Source organism: Podarcis gaigeae (genome assembly GCF_964106915.1).
Source record: "Podarcis gaigeae genome assembly, chromosome: 4".
NCBI classification, from domain to species: domain Eukaryota; kingdom Metazoa; phylum Chordata; class Lepidosauria; order Squamata; family Lacertidae; genus Podarcis; species Podarcis gaigeae.
In genome coordinates this window covers 66,333,330-66,352,986 of record NC_139677.1, presented here as the reverse complement: position 1 = coordinate 66,352,986, position 19,657 = coordinate 66,333,330, and the positions used below count along the sequence as shown (strand labels likewise).

Sequence of the window (19,657 nt, the reverse complement as noted above, 5' to 3'; positions counted from 1 at the left end):
ATTATGGGAGGCGAGCCTGTGTCCTGCCTCTGTAGTTTATCCCTAGCAGAGAGCTTGCGGTATTTGATCTGATTTTCTCTTTCTTTAATCTTGCAATATAACATGGGAGGGATGTTGTTGTTTTTTAAGCCTAAAAGATGAGATGTTTCGTGTCTGATACTTCTGCCCTACAGATCCAAGTATTTTATGAGAGCAGGGTCACTCTAGGGGCAGGAAGCTGAAGGTGCATCCACACCAACATACTTATTTTAGGAATTGGTTGCCCAAGGGGTGATGCATCCGGTCACAGATGGAGTCATTGCTTAGCCCAGGCTTCCTCAAACTCGGCCCTCCAGATGTTTTTAGCCTACAACTCCCATGATCCCTAGCTAGCAGGACCAGTGGTCAGGGATGATGGGAATTGCAGTCTCAAAACATCTGGAGGGCTGAGTTTGAGGAAGCCTGGCTTAGCCCCTTGCCGTTCAGAGTGTCTTGCCTGTTTACATGGCTGACTGAGGAAAATGCAATTTGCACCAAAGACTGCATAGCCTTCCTATTTGCTCCTTGCAGCCCATGTGGAAGTGATCCAGGACAAAGAGGTGTGGCCCTTTCCTACTGAGTATACAAACATGCAGTTTCAAATTTGTAAATTAATAAAAATAGAGTGCTCTTACTCTGGTTCCTCTTTGACAGTGGAACGGACTCCCTCGAGGGGGTTGTGGACCTTGGAGGTTTCTTAAGCAGAGGTTGGATGGCCATCTGTCATGGATGCTTTAGTTGAGATTCGTACATTGCAAAGGGTTGGACTAGATGACCCTTGGGAGCCTTCCAACTCTACGATTCTGTGATTCTCTGATAGAATAGGGACTATAAAGGAGACAGATGGCATGCCAACCAAAACTATACACCGGCGAAGCAAAGTTGAACAATGTGTCTGCAGTTATAAAAATACAGTGAAAGTGGGAGTATTGCTTTGTTCTTGGGTGCAGATCTTAGCTAGCAGTGGGCTTGCTTAGGTGCCTTCTGGAAAAATAATGAAATTTTCCGCCTGTTTAAAAACAGGAATGGTGACTGCAGAACTTTCACTGTTTTGTGACCATGAACTCATAAGTAAGTAAATTTTTATTTATACCCCACCCTCCCCAGCTAAACACAATCAAACAATTGATTAAAATACAGCTTAAAAATTAGAATCAGGATAAAATTAAATGACTGCCCATGAATTACAACCATAGGGGTTGGGAACCTCAAGTATTTATCAGGGCCAGCTATCCATGTTGGTCCCACATGAGCCAATAAAAGGGCCAAAGAGGTACAGGGTCCCATAGAGGGGCGAGTCAAACTGGGCCCAGACCGAAGGCCAGGCGGAACAGCTCCATCTTGCAGGCCCCGCGGAAGTACGTCAAGTCCCACAGGGCCCTGGTCTCCTGCACTTTTTTTTTTTTAAAAAAGGAACACCTAAGTGAAAGCGCTATTTAAAAAACAACAACCCCACACTGTATACTGTTATAGCCTGTTCTGGTGACTCTGATATAGCCCCCAAACTACTAGTACAGTGGTACCTTGGGTTACATACTCTTCAGGTTACAGACTCTGCTAACCCAGAAATATTACCTCGGGATAAGAAGTTTGCTTCAGGATGAGAACGGAAATCGTGCTGTGGCGGCGTGGCAGCAGCAGGAGGCCCCATTAGCTAAAATGGTGCTTCAGGTTAAGAACGGACCTCCGGAACGAATTAAGTACGTAACAAGAGGCACCACTGTACAGGCATAACAGAGCTGCTTGCCAACTGCAGATGATTCCAAAGAAATCTTAACTGTGTGTGTTGGCCACTTGTAAGTCGGAGTTCCTCTCCTGTGTTGCAAGAGCAAGGATGTGTGAGGAGGGAGTCTGAATCCCTGCGGACAAATTCCAGTAGATAATTACATTTCTCCTTGCCAAATTCCCTCAGTAGCTTCCGATAAGGTCATTCTTCACTTCTTGGTCCCCAGACGGCCTCTTTTGTGTGTAGAGAGATAGCAATTGCATTCTGCCCTAGGGCCAAGGGAACCATAACTGCTCACAGCTAATCTTAAATCCCATATTTAACATGTTTTGACTTGTTACACCTTGCCAAGTTTAAGCAACCTTGCTGCTTAGACAAAAGCAACCTTGCTGCTTAGACAAAAAATAAATGGTGCAGTAGCAGGTGGCATTGGGAATAACCTAATGTCCACATAAGCTGTGCCTAATGCCCTTTACTATTTTTGCTTAACTACTTCTTTGCTCAACTCCTCCAGGTTACCAAGTGATGGTGTAGCAATTGGATTAGGAATGAACGGGCATAAGTATGATTTCCTCTCAGGTCCTTGCTTTATTTCCCCAGAGCTTATTGAGCAGGTGTTGCGGAAAGGCTTTGGTCTCCTGGCATCTCAGCAGCAGCCACTGGTTAACTGTGTTACTCCACACGTGAAATTGGTTTGCTGTGTAGGAGAAGCTGCTACAAGCTGAGCCACCTGAAACACAGAAGCAGCTATGGCTTTTGATGTGCTTGGTGTCTCTGTGCCTTTCAGATACATCTGCCCAAAGCAATGTGCAGCTAGTGGCTCTTCACGTTGTCTCCCTGTTCTTTATTTCTTGGTGCATGGCATGTTTCTTAAAGAAGAGCTGGTGTTCAGTCATGATTCCATCGCTGACTACAATGATGCAGGCAGAAATAAAACCCCAAATTTGCCACCCATACGTGTCAGTGTATAACTCAGCATCGTACCTTGATGCATGTCTGGAGTGAGTAATAATTGCAAGCACTTAAGTGGCAAAGTGTACTTGCCCCATGGAATATGCCCTTTTCCATAATGCTGATGTGTTTCTGGCACAGTATTATGATAGGTATGCATGGTTTCTCCTTTCAAACCTTGGAAGAACTGGTATTGTGTTAAAAGTGCAGAAGCTCAGAAAGCAGAGCTAAACGCGCAGCCAGCTCAGTGCTGAGTTTAACATGGGTTGGAAATCAGTGCTGGCTCCAGGATATTGGTTGGTTGGTTGGTTGGTTGGTTGGTTGGTTGGTTGGTTGGTTGGTTTGTTTGTTTGTTTGTTTGTTTTAAATAAAGTTTCATTAAACAATTTTCACAGTACAATAAAAGACACATCAACTCACACCCAAGATAACAAAAAGAAAAGAAGAAAGATAGAAAAATATAAGATTCTCTATCACAAGTATATCCCATTTTTTGTCCCATACAGAAAATGATGTACCCTCCCAGTTCTCCCCTTTCCTGTCTCTCACTCAAGGTCCTGCAGACTATCAATCACCTTCATCTGCATGCAAATATAACGAGTAGGAATATTAAGAGAAATCATTCTGAGCCTGGATAGCTCACTTGGTTTGAGCAAGGTGCTGATAACACCAAGGTTGCAGGTTCAATCCCCGCATGGGACAGCTCATATTCCTGCATTGCAAGAGATTGGACAAGAGAATCCTCAGGGTCCTTTCCAACTCTATGATTCTATGAAATAATAATAGAATGCCGAAAGACAGAAAGATAAGAATAATAACAAAATACTAAGAGAAAGAGAGATCGATAGAAATGACTTCCAGCTATCCATCTGTCGGTTGTGTTAGCAAGTGTTCCTCATCCTAATCCGATGTTCAGTTTAGAGTAATATCCATTTATTCCTCCCTCTGCTGATGTTTTCCCAGTCTTCAATCCAGGCAGTGCTTACTCATTCCTATTGCTTTCCATCCAAGAAGTCCAAGAGAGGTTCTACAGTTATATGTAATTATAAGAGTCATGGCTCCAGGATTTTGGTTGTCCTCTGACAAGGACCCTGGGGGCCCCTGAAGTTGAAAGCGGTGAGACATGTCTGATCCCACTACCCTACCCACCATTTGCAAGATATGTTTTTAGCTGTTCCCAATACAGTGGTACCTCGGGTTACAGACACTTCAGGTTATAGACTCTGCTAACCCGGAAGTTGTACCTCAGGTTAAGAACTTTACCTCAGGATGAGAACAGAAATTGCGTGCTGGTGGCGCAGCAGCAGCGGGAGGCCCCATTAGCTAAGGTGGTACCTCAGGTTAAGAACGGTTTCAGGTTAAGAACGGACCTCTGGAACAAATTAGGTACCACTGTACATGGGCAGCTATAATTGACAGAAGTGGAGGGAGGGCTTATGGTGTTAGGCCACATGGTGGCACAAAGGGGCCACCCCAACTTGGTATGAACAATAAACCTTGCAAGGTCTGTCTTTTGCCAGCACAGACAGCTCATTAGCTCAACCATTCCAGTCTGGAGAAGCAAACACCCAGCATGTGAATGCAGAACAGAGACTGCCACATGTTTCCATCTTATTACAACTCAGAGGAAATAAAATGGAAGAGGACTTCAAAAATCTTGAATGCCACAGCAAAATGCCCCCCCCCCCCAAAAAAAAAAAAACCAGAGGGGCAGATAGCATGCTCAGCATGTGCACATGTGTGTGAACACACACTGTGGCTCTGCTGGAGTGTGTGTGTGGTACTTTATTAGCAGATATAGGCTGCCCATTTAACATATACAGTTACTATAGCAACTGAGGTTTCCTTAGCAACAGTGCCAGAAAATAATCCGGTACCAATTAAAAATAAACTGTTAGCAAGGGGGGGGGGGCAGCAGTAGGAGGAGTAGAATTTCTGTGAATTGGTTCCTTTCCCTTGTTGCTTTTTCATCCCAAGGACTCCCAAGCACTGGCAGACACATGAAATAACGTTTTTCTTCTTGGCACCAGCCAGGAAGGTGCACTGGGTCACGTTGCCCCCTCTTGGTGGCTGAGGTTATTCTCCTAAAATTAATAAGGTGGAAAGTATCTACTCAGCAGTATGAGCCTAAGCCTCCCTATTAAAGCGAGCTCCCTAGAGAGAGGAGATGAGGGCTCCTTTCCTCTATATGTCATGTCATTGCAGAGCACAGCTATCTAGTCTTTATTAGCATACTGATTAAAGCCAGCGGCAATATAGGCTCCAGGGGAACTTCTTAATGTGTTGCCAGGATGCATAAACCTTGCATGCCGTATTAGGAAAAGCAAAGTTCTATTGTCACGAGAGTGCTTTTTTATCAGAATGTTTTGTGCCTCACCTTATCTCCATTCCCTCCAAAGCAGTCTGGCATGGAAGGGTTAACGGAATTGGGAAGCTTTTGAAAGACTCCAGGGAGGGTGCCCTCTCTCCTTTTGAAACTTGTAGCAATGTGCTGGTGTCAGACTGTGTGTTTGTGTGTGTGTGTGTGTGTGTGTGTGTGTGTGTGTGTTGTTCCATATTATATCAACGTTTTTTTGTCTTCGGTTTCCTTACGATGAAATCCCAGACCTACAGTTAGAGAGAATTGTGAGTTCCATTTTTTGTAGCGTCTGTTTCTCCAGGGAACAGTTTAGGAACAGACACAAGTGAGATGGGAATTGCATTATATTTCCTGTTTTGCCACTACTGTAGGATTCTCTGATATATTTTTTTAATGATCAATGAAGAACTGTTTATAAAACTTGGGATGATCTACATATTGACATGGATGGGTACAGTATACAGGGGTTTCTAAAACACCCACCCACCCACACACACACACACACACACACACACAATTATCCTTTCAAACTCACAGTTAATTGTAAAGTCTGCTAAGAGTTTGTTTACATGATTGGTTATCCTGGAATAATTAAATCCTCAGCTAACTCCATCTTCTGTTTGCTGACACATTCAGAGAAGTTAATCAAGGCTGAAGCAATCTTAAACAGAAGAAAAATACGGTGTTAAAAAGAGGATCCAGTTACACACCTTTTTGTCCTAAGAAAGAAACACTACAAAATGATATAGTGGTAACTCGCATCCACAAAAGCTGATCAGATAATGAGAGCTGAGCTAATGCCAGATGTGCAAGTCTAAAAATTACATGAAAAAGTAGTGAGAAAACAAAGCACAAGGCAAATATAACTAAGCTAAATGCAGCAAGCAGCAAGAAGTTTATGGAGGTGATGCTCAACAGACTTAGCCTAGGCCTGGCCAGCCCAATTAAGATAAAAGATGTGCACTCTATAGGTAGATGTAAAGTTGGCAGTTCAAATCTGCCTGACGGAGTGAGCTCCCGTTGCTCTGTCCCAGCTTCTGCCAACCTAGCAGTTCAAAAGCATACCAGCATAGGAGATAAATAGATACCTCTCTGGCGTGAAGGTAAATGGCGTTTCAGTGCACTCTGGCCCTTGTCACAGTCCTCTGTGCACCAGAAGTGGTTTAGTCATGCTGGCCACATGACCCAGAAAGCTGTCTGTGGACAAACACTGGCTCTCTCGACCTGAAAAGCAAGATGAGCGCCATACCCCATAGTCGCCTTTGACTAGACTTAACCATTCACGGGTCCTTTACCTTTAGGTAGATTTGTATAAACCCAGGTGTGAGGAATCTCAAAGCTGGGGGCAAATGTGTCCCCCAAGTCTCTGTCACTCAGGGCTCTCCCCAAGCACTGTGGCTCATCAGCCCAGCTCTGTGCCCTTATTGGGTGCTTTTGTCTTTCTGGGATGTGCCTTTGAACTGGGAGAAACACCTATTGCTTGCTTTGGTGGAACATGGAACAGGTGTGCCTGTAGAAACCTTGTGGCTGAAATGTAGCCCTCTGTATCAGGCATAGGCAAACTCGGCCCTCCAGATGTTTTGGGACTACAACTCCCATCATCCCTGGCCACTGGTCTTGTTAGCTAGGGATGATGGGAGTTGTAGTCCCAAAACAACTGGACGGCCGAGTTTGCCTATGCCTGCTCTGTATGAAGGCAAATCACATCCATAGTTTCACCCACTTTTGCTTGTGGCCTTGCCCAACACTGGCATGTATCCCCTGGAAGGGTGACCTTGGGCCCAAAAGGAGTTCCCCACCTCTATAAACAGATGCAGATAGAATAAGAAAGAAAGAAAGAAAGAAAGAAAGAAAGAAAGAAAGAAAGTTAGTTCCCAGACATGGTGAATTTTGGTGAAAGAAAGGCACTCTTCACATGTGCAGAGGAATCGTATACATAGGTTGGAATGAAAAAGTAAACAAATAAATATAATTGAATGGTGGTGGTTGTTGTTTGCCTTAAACTTTCTGCCTTTTGTGTCGTGTCCCCCCAATCCCCTTCCCCCAGTGACAAAGCTGCAGGTCAGCAAATCCAAGCGGAGCATCACCCTCGTGGAGAACAAGCCCATTCCCCTGAACTGCTCTGTGAAGTCTCAGACCAGCCCGGACTCCCACTTTGCCGTCCTGTGGTATGTCCACAGGCCATCGGACACAGACGGGAAGCTCATCCTGAAGACCACCCACAACTCTGTCTTTGAGTATGGCACCTATGCTGAGGAAGAGGGGCTGAGGTGGAGGCTGCAGTTTGAGAGGTCCTTGTCCGGGGGGCTCTTCAGCCTCACAGTCCAGAGAGCCCAGGTCAGCGACAGCGGCAGCTATTACTGCCACGTGGAAGAGTGGCTGCTCAATCCCAACCATGCCTGGTATAAGCTGGCTGAGGAAGTGTCTGGCCGGACGGAAGTCACTGTCAAGTTGCCAGGTATAACTCACTTGCCATGTCTGAAGCTTGCCTAAAACTTCATGTCTATAGCTGTTTCCTGAACCGCAGCAACTTCCTGTCTGCACACTCTGCCTGGCAAATTCCCAAAGGAAAGTTAAGCCTCTGTTCCCACCATAAGCATGTATCTTGGCCCCACTGCATGTTTACTGTACGGACGCATCCGTGCGAGAGTGTCACTGTAGCCCCATTTCCATTCTTCCGCACGTCGCAGGAAATTTAGGAGAGCAAATCTGAGAGAAAGAAAGGGCAATATGCCTTCAGTAAATTCTCGCAGCAAAATCATGTTCTCCTGCATATTCGTACTCTGGCAACCTATGTATAGCTCAGGATCTCCTGCTTCTCAATAGCAGTCAGTGGGGCATCAGAGACAGGGTGGCGTTGCTCTCTTGCCTTCCCAGTGCCAAGCATCCATGCCAGTTCCTGAGAGAAAGGAGGGTGAGGCATGGGTTGGCTCAGTGCAGTGCAGGTTTGCCAGCAGGAGCATCCGAATAGCCCCACCACCATACCCCACACTTCCCCCCTCTCCCACTCAGGAACTGACATTGATGCTTGGGGTGGGGAAGGCAAGTGAGCAACGCCACCCTGCCCTGCCTGCACCAGACTGCTGCTTTTGCTATTCGAAAGTATTTCAGGACCCAACTGATAATACTGTTTGCAGACTGTGGTTCGTGGGGAAAGCCTGTAAACGGCCTTCTCCAGGGACGCGGGTGGTGCTGTGGTCTACACCACAGAGCCTAGGGCTTGCCGATCAGAAGGTTGGTGGTTCGAATCCCCGCGACGGGGTGAGCTCCCGTTGCTCAGTCCCTGCTCCTGCCAACCTAGCAGTTCGAAAGCACATCAAAGTGCAAGTAGATAAATAGGTACCGCTCTGACAGGAAGGTAAACAGTGTTTCCATATGCTGCTCTGGTTCGCCAGAAGCTGCTTAGTCATGCTGGCCACATGACCCGGAAGCTGTCTGCGGACAAACGCCAGCTCCCTCGGCCCAAAGAGCGAGATGCGCATGCAACCCCAGAGTCCGCAACTGGACCTAAAGGTCAGGGGTACCTTTACCTTTAGGTTGGGGAAGGCTGTTATAAAACCTCTGGCTTTGAGAATGCCTCTGTTTCTGACTACAGGAGTCTAGATTTTCATGGTCCTGGTGCATGAGCAAGGAAGTGTTTCCCCCTGTTTGCTCAAACAGGCTTTAATGGAAGGAGACGGTCTTCTATGCCTCTGAGATGGTATCTCATTGATAGTGATCAGATGGAGAGGTATCTGTTTGCTTGGGAAAGCTCTGTGTCAAATTCCTCCCCTCCTGTACACTTTAATTTTATTTATTGCCTTAGAAATGCTCTTAGAGCTCTTAGAAATGAGAGTTTAATGAAAAGGGAAGTGGGCTGCTAAGGGGCGATCCTTTCCCTGACAGGAATGGAAAGTGAAGGAAGTAAGGAAGTGTTGAATAAATCAATGAACCGCCAGCCAACAAATAGAGAGGCAGAAAGGTGAGGTCTATTATAGAGCAGAGCCTGTGATGGCTGGCAATTCCCAGCAGCTAAGCATTGCTCCAGAAAGCTTTGTGTTGACATCTAAACATTTGTCCTTGAAGGACAACCTGCTTTTTCATATCAGGCCCAGCAGAGTTAGGAAAGAACAACAGGTCACTGTTTTGACACAGGAAGCAAAGAGGAAGGAGTCAGGGCCGTTTGCTTTCTCAGCATTGAAAAATAATCCTCAATATTACAAAAGCACATAGGGAAGTTTCCCACAGGTTAGGCTGAGACCTGAATTTCCAGGCCGTACAATATCAGGGTTTCTGTGTGTGCCAGCGGATTCAGTAACTGGCCCAAGGTGTGGTTAGTCCTCAGTAACTAGCTGGCGCTGCATTTGGAGAGCTTCAAGTGGTGTTTAATGCTTTCACTGCGATGGAGTACATTGTGGCATTTTGCATTTCAGTCCTTGCATTTGTTGAAGAAAGTCCTCTCAATCTCAGTTCTGTAGAAAGAGGCGAGAAGCCTGCAAGAAAAATCAGAGCCCATGCTATTCAAGAAATCACATTGTGATGTGGTTGGCACTGTAGAGCAAATCACACTAAATCGGTATAAAAGAGCTCCAGGCAGCCAGTCTGGAGGAAGTTGTGTCCAATTAAGGCCAGCTGTAAAGGAAGTTCCTAATCCCTGGTGATGACCTGCTGCTGATATTCCAAATAGTCTGGTTTGGTACATTTGCAATCCCTAAATCTTATTAGTAGGTATTGTGTCTGCAGATTGCATGGAGGACAAAAATGCCTTATTGTTCTTCCAATTTCAGGGCCACCCTGAACAATGTGCGGAGCACAAAGGAACCCAATGACCTTATCCTGGAGGGATCTCTTTAGATTAATACCATTAAAAGCAAATATATAATGCTGAGTTGAAGCATATAAAACAAAGACTACTGCTTAAGTCTTGTTGCGTTGTCAACTGGTTTTCTTTTTAATTTTATGTTGTTGCTTTTCCTCTTCTCCCCCACCCCCCCACCCAGATAACCTTTTGGAAGTGAACCAGACTCAGAAGAACATCACGATCCTGGAGAATGAATGGGTGACCTTAGAGTGCCTGGTCACCAACCGAAGCAGCCAGGCTTCCCAGTTGTCTGTGGAATGGTATGTGTGGAAATCTGGCCACCCAGAGAAAGAAGCAGTGCTCAAGCTGACTCGCCAGGCCACCCTGTTATACGGAGAGCTGTCAGCCCTGAACGATCTGAAGAGCCGGCTGCGCTTGGAAAGCCCCTCTCCAGGCCTCTACCTGCTCACCATCCAGAACATGACTGTGCAAGACAGCGGGACCTACGACTGCCGGGTGGAGGAGTGGATACTGGGTCCCACAAACGCATGGTACAAACGGGCAGAGGACCTGTCTGGGCTGACAACCATTGTGGTGAAACAGCCAGGTAAAGTTATCTGTAGGTCCGGGGCTTTGGGCCCCCAAGAAAGAAAAGCTCAATCACTGCTTATTGTGAACGAACTTGTTGTGAGAAACATCCAGCTGCTATATATATAGAATGTCTCTCCCTACTGCACACCATATAGAGACAGGAACTGCAACTTAATATTTGGAGAAAGACAAGTTGCCTAGGCTGAGTATTTAGGGGCAGCTGTACCTTTGTTCTCTCCCTACTTCTTTCCTCTCCCCTTTCCCCCTACCCCACAGTCCTTGCTCCCCCTTCCAGGTTTTGGGAGCTTTTTGCCTCCTCAGTTATTTTTCCGTTTGTTCTGCAAATCTTGAGGTTTTCCCCCAAGCATGCTTTTACCACCCTCTTGTGCATGGGCGGTGCTCTTTTGGCTACATAAATATTGGCACTCACCCCTTAAGCTGGGGAATAGGAGTAGGGACATGGTCAATATCTCTCACCTTTCTTTTTCTGCCTAGATTCATCACACCTTAACATTTGCAGCTAAGCCACTAGGATGCAGCTGGTAATACACATTTTACCTTCTTCAGGACCCTCCACAACCTCTGTTCTAAATATGAAACAGGGAATGCAGTAGTGTTCCAAACACAGAGATCCTTTACTAGGATTTTGAAATTTGCCATCTCTCTTCCCTGGTACTGAGGAAGGATCTGTCATCTCGCGCCCCCCACCCCCTTTGCAAGGTCTCTAAGCCCCTAAACCCCAGAGCTTGACAAGAGCAAAGGAAGCTTAGGCATGTTTTGAAAACAAGGTCATCTTGTTTTGATTTAATGCATTTAAATGGGGGGGTTTGAGGGGGGGAGGGTTATAAAACAGCTTTCTGTTTACAAACTCACATTGGTTTGTTGTGATAATGTGTGTGAGTTAATGGGAGATAATTGTATGCTTTGGGTGCTTGGTTGGCTTCTCAGGTTAAGATTTTAACCTCAAGAGTTCATAGGAAGGAAAGGTGAGGACACAGTCATTTTGACTGGTGAGATGTCCATGCGGAAAGTTTGACAGTGAATTTACTGGCAACACAATTTCCCACAAGGGTAACGTTTTAAATTAGGTAAAATGAAAGTACAAAAGAAATTTCTAAGAACTAGGGAAATAATGTGGCTTTGAAGTGCTTAAATTAAGTCTGTACGCATTTCAGTCACAGCTTCTAACGGGCAGCACAAGTTTAAGATGGTGAAATTTGGCCTCTGAAATACCCTTCAAATTGGTGCAGCTGCTTGCAGATGCCTGTCACAGTCCCTGTGCGCTTCAGCCAGACTGGTTGGTGCCTGTGGAATGCCCAAAGCGTAGCTTGCGATTGAATAGGATTTTCCAGGGCTGAGGACAGGATTTGCAAGCCAGCTCTTGGGAGAACGTGAAAATCTTATCACTAACATCTTTGCTAGAGAAACATTTTTCAGGCCAAAGAAGAAAGAGCTAAGTGTCTCTATGGGAAAAGAGTTGTCTCCAGGCATTAGTAATTGCGAACGCTGCACACATTGCAACTAAGCTTCCAAAATCTTCCTTTTGGGCTGAAAGTTCTCAGATGACCTGTTACAGCCCCAAGACAGACCAACGGTTCTAATTTGAGGGTGGAAAGCTTAACAGCTACTTTTGAGTTGTGAGGAATGAAGAGGTGGTGGGAATCATTATGCCCCATAAAATTTTTGACTCACAAGGTTTGAAAATAATTAAATGTCTTTGTACACATCAGGAATTCTTTGTCCTGTCCATTTACTTTTATGAATTCTCTGCTTCTCCCAAAAACATCCTTTGAGGGCTGTTGATCAGATTTTCCAACCTTGAGGCCAGTGAAATAGTACAAACTCTGAAGGAGGGGAAAAGATTGATGAGGCTTTATTAATATACAGTTGGTTGTATTCCTAATTATAAAGGAAAGCTTTTGTTTTTTAGTAAGTTCAATGTGAATGTACAGTATAAGTATTGCCATATTTCTAATAACATAGCTTATATTCCCCCACCTTATGTCTTGTAGCAAATGATACCAATGCACTATATCCCTCTGTTTTTGTATGTATTGAGCAGTCCTTGTGCCTATTGCTATGTGCTAGGGCTTATGAAATTCCACCCTTGAAAGTGTTTGGCTGATTTTGGTGCCAGTTCCTGTGTCCCAGGAGTGGCATCTCTGCTGCTCGCTTGGGTCCTATCCCACACAGCTCTGGTAATGGTGAACAAGACATGGGGGTGGGGAGGGGCTGTGTTATAAATATGCCCTTACTGCAGCCCTTAGTCATGATCTCCCTCATTTGAATGTTACTAGAGGTGTCAGGAGCCTAGTAACCATGCCCTTCCTGTTAATGCGGATACCACCCTTCAACAGGATACCTCAAGCTTATTTGTAAGCTACTGTAGGAGCTCTTTCTGACTGGAGAACATTTTTGCAGTCTTCAGTTACATCATGAATCTCTATAATGGTGGCTCTTGGAATAAAGAATAGGCTGCACAGCAACTTCTTGTCTTTCTCAGAGGATGTCTTGATTGGGACAGAGACATGGCCGTCAGCTCATTGTAAGCAAGTTGCAATCAGTGTAATAAAAGAGGCTGCACAGTCTCGCCCATTGCGTTGTTTGCGTCTTGGGCTTACTCTCTTCTCAAACTCTTTGTTTCCCTACAGTTCCTTCCTTAATGATCTAAAAGTATGCAGTGCATCTGTAAAGGCTGCTATTTTCCATTTCTCCTCCCTCTTTGGATCTGTTAGTCCTGAAGACAGGAGAGAGCCGTCACAGGCAAACTCCGTTCCAATTTGAGGGAGATTAAGTCCTGCTTAGCTGGCCAGTGATCAGGCCTCCTGAAGAAGCCATGTCTGTGCATTTATGTCTGTGCAGTGAGAGAAGCTAACCAGTCTCTGTGCATGTTCCCACCATCTTCAGATGCCTCGTTGCAAGTGGACACAACCATGGCCAACCTCACCGTGACAGAGCAGGGGCAGTTCCATCTGGATTGCAACATCCTCTCCCTCTCCAGCCGGGACTCCCGCTTTGCCGTGACGTGGTTCAGCGTGAAGATTAAAGAGAAAAGCGGGCCTGCTGGTCGCAAGTATGCAGAAGAAAGGGAGGCCTTGTTAAGAGTAGGCCAGGATGCCATCTTCAGCAGAGAAGCCAGCCCCTGGGAAGGCCGGCTGCGCTTCCAGAGGCTCTCGGCTGTGCTCTATCGGCTGACTGTGTTGCAAGCAGGGGCTACAGATGCTGGCAATTACTCCTGCCGGGTGGAAGAGTGGCTGCCCAACCCCAGGGGAGCATGGTACAAACTCGCAGAGGAGGATTCTGGCCTTATGGCTGTTTATGTGCAAGACTCAGGTGAGTCTTTAGTAGGGGGAGAGATTTTGTGTGTAGAGGCCCAGGGGTAATACAGCTTGAGGGGAGCGAAATTGGCTAAGGTTTTTTCAGCTAATGGGGAAGATCTTGGAATTTCAGTTTTGTAGGGAAGCCAAAACTTAACAGAGACAGTGGTTCTTTTGGTTGAGAAGTTCCCAATTTGGCAATGCTGTCAGGGCTCGCTCACTGCTGATTACAATTGGGCCTAAAAGGCATGGGCTTGGCTGAGTCTCCTTATTCTTAGAGAATGTCCCGTTTCGCATCTTGCCATAATCCCTCAGCTGTTCCTGGTAACACCTGCAAATTCTGCTCATGTGTTTAGGGTTGAGAATTACATATATCATGCTGCATGTTTCAAGGGTGAAACCATATGGAACTTCAAACTTCACTGGGTGGAGCATAGAAGCAACTTGCAGAATAATAGTGCCTGTGGCACTCTATGTAGCCGATTAACAGCTGAAGCTTTCCTTGAATCAGCTGAGAGGGGCAAGTATGTATTGTGATGACACTGAACGCACGTCTCCTGCAGCCCAATGGGGCACCTGTTGCATTCCAAAAGTAGGACAGCCCACCAGCTTTCAGACAAAGAGGCTTTGTAATGAGTGTTAAATCTAGAGTTACGAAAGTGGGCAACCTGTGGCCCAACCCAAGCTGTTGTTGGGCTACAACCTGCATCATCCCTGACCATTGGCATTGCCAGCTAGGGATGATGGGAGTTGGAGTTTAACAACAGCTGGAGGACTACAACCTCCCTCCCCACCTCTGTGTAGCAGGAGCTCTCTCTTTATGCTCTAGTGGCCCAGTGCAAAGCTAAAATAGGCATGACACTACTCTTGTTCTCCAAGGCTCGGCTCAAGTTTACATCCTAAAATTCTGAGTATAACAGGCTGTAGCCTTTGCATTGTGTATCCATGTGTGTTTTTTAAACAGATTAGGGCTAGGAAAGAGCCCTTTTCATAGGAGCAGAGAATCTAAAAAAATCATTCCCACTTTAGTGCCCATTCCACAGGGTAAACAAAATAAAACTTTGGTGTATTGAGGCAAAAAAGCCAAGGGGGAAAAATGGCAGCTGCTTCACATAGTTTGGCTTGTCTTGGTCCCCCATTTAAGCCACCATTGCCTTTGCTTAGTGGCCATTAGGCTCAGGTGCTCAGAAAATGAAGTTTCATTGCTCTGAATGTTTTAACTCTTCCCCCCTTCCCTGTGTGAACTTCTTCCAGGCTCGTCTCTACAGTCCATCATCTGCTCCAATGACTCCCTCTTCTACTTTGTGTTCTTTTACCCCTTCCCCATCTTCGGCATCCTCATCATCACCATATTGCTGGTGCGATTCAAAAGCAGGAATTCCAGCAAGAATTCCGAAGGCAAGAACGGAGTCCCCTTGCTGTGGATCAAAGAGCCACACCTAAACTACTCACCCACTTGCCTGGAGCCTCCTGTCCTCAGCATCCACCCAGGGACTATAGATTAAAAGTGAGAGACCCACAGAGAGGTGAAGATGCACCTGGAACCCAAAGGAAGTGTTTTTGTTGTCTTTTTATTCAGCCTTTGTACTTTTTTGGATCCCAACTCAGCTCCACCATGAGGTCCCTCTGAACTTCTGGGACTGGAAGAACTCAGGCACCCCAGAATGCTTGTGAAGACCCAGCCCAACTGCAAAGGGAGATAGAAGGTCCATGTGTTCACTGTATATAGTGGTTTTTTCTAACTGAGCTTTCCCCCTCCATCAGTTCTCATCGGTTGTCCTTTGCCCTGTAATTCTATTGCTCAAAGACACACAATATTCTTCTTGTATTATTATGCAGAGGACAATCCCCAGAGTGCATTGATTTTGTTGGAGCTCTCGTTGTGCCAAAGCTGGGTGCATTGTTTTCCGAGGAAGCTTGTTTTATCAAATGGGCTGGGTTTGACAGAACTTGAGCCTTGGTATTGGGAGAGGGCCAGAAAGGACTCGACGGGCTGCCTATTGCTCTGGGAGAGAATAGCACCAGAACTGCTCCTATAGTCCAAGCAGCAAGCAGTTCTTCCAGGGCAGAGAGCCTCTGCCACCTCCCTCCGTCTCCAGGTGTTTCTGATTTGTTTTGGGGACGGAAAATGCATATAAGGTTGTTTTGCCATTGGCACCACAACTGAATTGCTTGTGCCACTTGCAATCCAGCAACGGCCTGTGTGTGTGTGTCACTGAGGTACAGCCCATGAACCTTGATTCCCCCCAGTACTGCTGCCTATACACAGTTCTGTTTACTAGAAAGGCATTTGGTTGCCCTCTGGGTTTTATTAAACCCCACTGCCATGCCTTTGGAGACTGCAGGGGGTGGAAACCTAAACTTTTAAAAGACATTCAAACTGACCAAAGTAATGATTTAAGAAGTGGGGAGGTGGCTGCCTCTTTAAGTGGGCCTGGCTCCGACTTGGTTCTGGGATACCGAAACACAGGGCAGAGAATGTGTGGACACGTTGACCCAAGTTTTACTTCCAGTTGCACTAACTACCCCAAGGAATTTTCACCAGGCAAGCAAGGGCCTCTGAATAGCCTCCTCCCTCTCTCTCGTTATGTGTGTGTGCCATTTTGCTTCTTCAGCTTTATTTCTCCAGGTGCAGCACCCTTCACCACCATTCCTCGCAGCCCTGCAGAAGCCACAATAAGTGGACTTCAAGGACACGCTGCGGCCAAAAAACAAAACCACCCCTGCTGTTCTTTCTGTGAAAGATATGGTGTTAACAATGTTGGGGCTCAGTAAAGGCAGGGTGCCTACTTTCTGCCAGAGTAAGCCAGCTGTGCTTCTCCTCTGCTGTTTTGGAAATGCTTGTTATACCTGGTGGACCAGCACTCTTACAGCCCCTCGTTCTGGTCTCTAGGATAAGAGGGGAAAGTTGTGCTTCCTAGAAAATGGCTGTTTTGCTGTCTTCCTAAAAGTCTTCCTGGCAGCTAGTTGCAACCTTTTTCATGAGACAACTGAATCTACGCAAGGGCACGCGCTGCCAGCCACACATGCCAGTCTGCTTAGCTGCTTTGGCAGGAGGAGGTTGATGGGGGGGGCAGCAGAGCGCGCTCCTCCTGTGGAGTGACATCGTAAATTTTGATTGCCCCTATCAGAGCATCTTGTGGAGATAAACGCATTTGCTTTAATTATTGGTGCTTTGCAAGTGGTATGTGTCCACGCCGAGGTTTTATGTCACCCATGTGTTCTGCCAGGCGGCTGGTTCCACATGTTCACCTCACTTACTCTCTGGGTAAACTTGCTGTATTTACCCAAGCTTTAATGCTTCTTCAAAAAATCATCTTCTTTCCTTCGCAAAGGAGGGCTTTGTAGCATTCCAGTAAAGCATTCAGAATGTTCCCCGGACCAAATCTGCCTCCGCAAACTATTATTCCTAGATTAAAAACCCCCTCCGTGTGTGTAACTTGAGAACGCACACACCCTTCCACCCTCCTTGCCTTCCTAGTGTATTCAGAAGGGAGGAAACAAAAAAAGTGAATGGGAATGAAGAGCAAAGCAGAAAGAGAGCCCCTAGGTTGTGTCTGTTGTTTTATAAATGTAAAATGTCCTGTACATATACTGCTTCGGGGCAGGAGCTCTAACTCAATTCAGCTCTTAAAAAGGAAACAAGTCAGCAAGATGATTTCCTGCCCTAAAGAACATTGCTCTTTATCTTCACGTTGAAAAATCTGTTGTACTGACCTAGTAGCATCAATGCTTCTCTATATAACCAGCAGTCCTTCCCTTCCCCTCCCAGCTCCTTCGGTCTACGGAAAGCTGTCCCACAGCGGCCTCCAGCGGCCAGTCATTCCAGTCTGCGGCTGTGGACTCTTGGAAAATATGCAGGTGTTTTATCAAAGCCAGTAGACACAAGTGGGAGGATTGTCCCTTTAGCAGCACCGATGATCACACAGGTTACCTTACAGAGGGCTTGTCCATTACGCTGCCAAGTTGCTGCCCAGTTTTAGGATCTCGTTTCTTTTCAAAACGTTGGACACTGCCTATAAGAAGCTTTATGGACAACTTTTTCTCTGCCAATAAACCCAGAGGAAAAGGAACAAGCTACCTTTGCATGATGTGGGGAAACAGTGTGGGATTTTTATTATTATTATTATTAAAGAACTTTGTACCATGTTGCACTAAATGTTTTATACATTACACGAGAGAGCTGTAGTAAACTGTGTTGAAAGTGTGACTTCAATGTCCTGTGTTGATGGCTTCAAGGCGCTGCTACCAGAGCTTCCCTCCTCTTCTCCCTGTTGATGCCACCCAGCTGTCAAAAGGACAACTCCCTACCAGTGCCTGCAATGTCAAATTGTATGCTTAAATTGTCGCAGACCCCGAGGTTCTTGCTCTAGCCATGCACTTGGCTCAGCTGCTACGCATGGGAGCGATTCCTCATGAATGAGCAGCTGTCACATGCACTGCCAGTGCCAGCACTTGGACCAGTGCCTGGCCCCAGGCGCTGCCAAGTGGCCTAAGATGAGAGCCACCTGCAGTGCTGGAGGGTGGGTTTTATTAGCCTGCCCTTCCCCTATTGTGCTGAAAGCTAATGTTGTGGACACCCGGTTTTGCATGGGATTAGAAGCGCCTGGCAAGTACTTAGAAGGACAACCTCCCCTAAGCCAGCAAAACAGATTGCTTGGGAGAGAGGAGGAGGAGGAGACTATGATGATGATGGTCCATAGCCAAGCCCCATGGTGGGGTGGCCATCGGACTGCATGGTCAGTAACTTTCATCATTTTCCCATGAGAGGCAATCTTAAACTTTAAACATGTTTCAAAAGTATTAAAATGGATCCCTTTTCCTTCCAAAAAGGCAACAGATAATTCCCACAAGAATACTGAGAGCAAAAATAAGTACTTAAACAGCAACTCCTCCTTATCTGCCTGATGTCTTACAGTTCAATAGTAATATTTAACATGTGCGTAGCAATTTCAATTCTTCAGAACACTACATGTTAATCTAGTAACCTCTGCAAGAATCCTGTATGGGAATTTTCACAAACCTGGGGCCCTCCAGATGTTTTGGCCTACAATTCCCATCAGCCTCAGCCAAACCAAACATCTGGAGGGCTTCCATAAGGTAAGTCAGTATTCTTATTGCCCATCATGCAGATGAGGGGACTGGAGCAGGAAGAGGGTGGCTTGCCTAAGGCCTCCTACTGAGTTCATGGCAGAGGTGAGATTTGAAATGGGGACTTTTGGATTTCTGCTGCTTTTCGCCTGCAAAGGATCATTTGATTTCTTTATATTACACATTTTCCATTTCTGGACCCTAATAAGAGTCTTAGAAATTAATGTTATGAGGAAGAGGTTAAAAGTTCATAGAAAACTCCCCTTAGGAACAGGGCTTACAAGTTCAATGTTCTTTGGGTTTTATTCTTGTCTTCAAGTGCAAAAACTACTCTGGAGAAATCCACATGTCCTAAAGCCATTCTAATTCAGATGAAGGTCTTCCATAAGTGGCAGGGATAGGAGGAATTCTGCCCTTCCAGATACTGTTGCTGATTGATTGTATTCTTCTTCACTCTATATTTATTTACTTTTTATTTAATTATTTACTGGATTTATACTGCGCACCTTTTTCTCCAAGGAGTTCAATGTGGCGTGTATGGTTCTCCCACTCATTTAATCCCCACAATAACCCTGTGAGGTAGGTTAGGCTGTGAGGAAGTGACTGGCCCAAGGTCGCCAAGTGGGGATTGGAACCCTGGTCTCCCAGGTCCTAATCTGACACACTTACTGTAATTAATATTTTTTATTATTATTAGTTTTCATCTAATCTGACACGCTTAACTTCCATATCACATGAACGGTCAGAAAAGAAATTTCTCAAAGTGACTTAATAAAAAGCATATAAAACCAGCTGAAAGGCAAACTGCAAACTATGTCTGATAC

General features: G+C 45.8%; 1 protein-coding gene across 2 annotated transcripts in view; it reads left to right on the top strand.

Annotated features, from left to right (window-relative positions):
• The window catches only part of IGSF3 (immunoglobulin superfamily member 3), a 113,030-nt gene extending 95,078 nt beyond the window's left edge, over nucleotides 1-17,952 (top strand). For both annotated transcript variants that reach the window (XM_083736146.1, XM_083736145.1), the window contains 4 exons: nucleotides 7,102-7,512; nucleotides 10,034-10,441; nucleotides 13,333-13,758; nucleotides 14,997-17,952. In XM_083736146.1, coding sequence (XP_083592272.1) covers nucleotides 7,102-7,512; nucleotides 10,034-10,441; nucleotides 13,333-13,758; nucleotides 14,997-15,247 — 1,496 coding nt within the window. In that variant the 3' untranslated portion in view covers nucleotides 15,248-17,952. The remainder of the gene's footprint in view (nucleotides 1-7,101; nucleotides 7,513-10,033; nucleotides 10,442-13,332; nucleotides 13,759-14,996) is intronic.
• The last annotated feature ends 1,705 nt before the right edge of the window (nucleotides 17,953-19,657 follow it).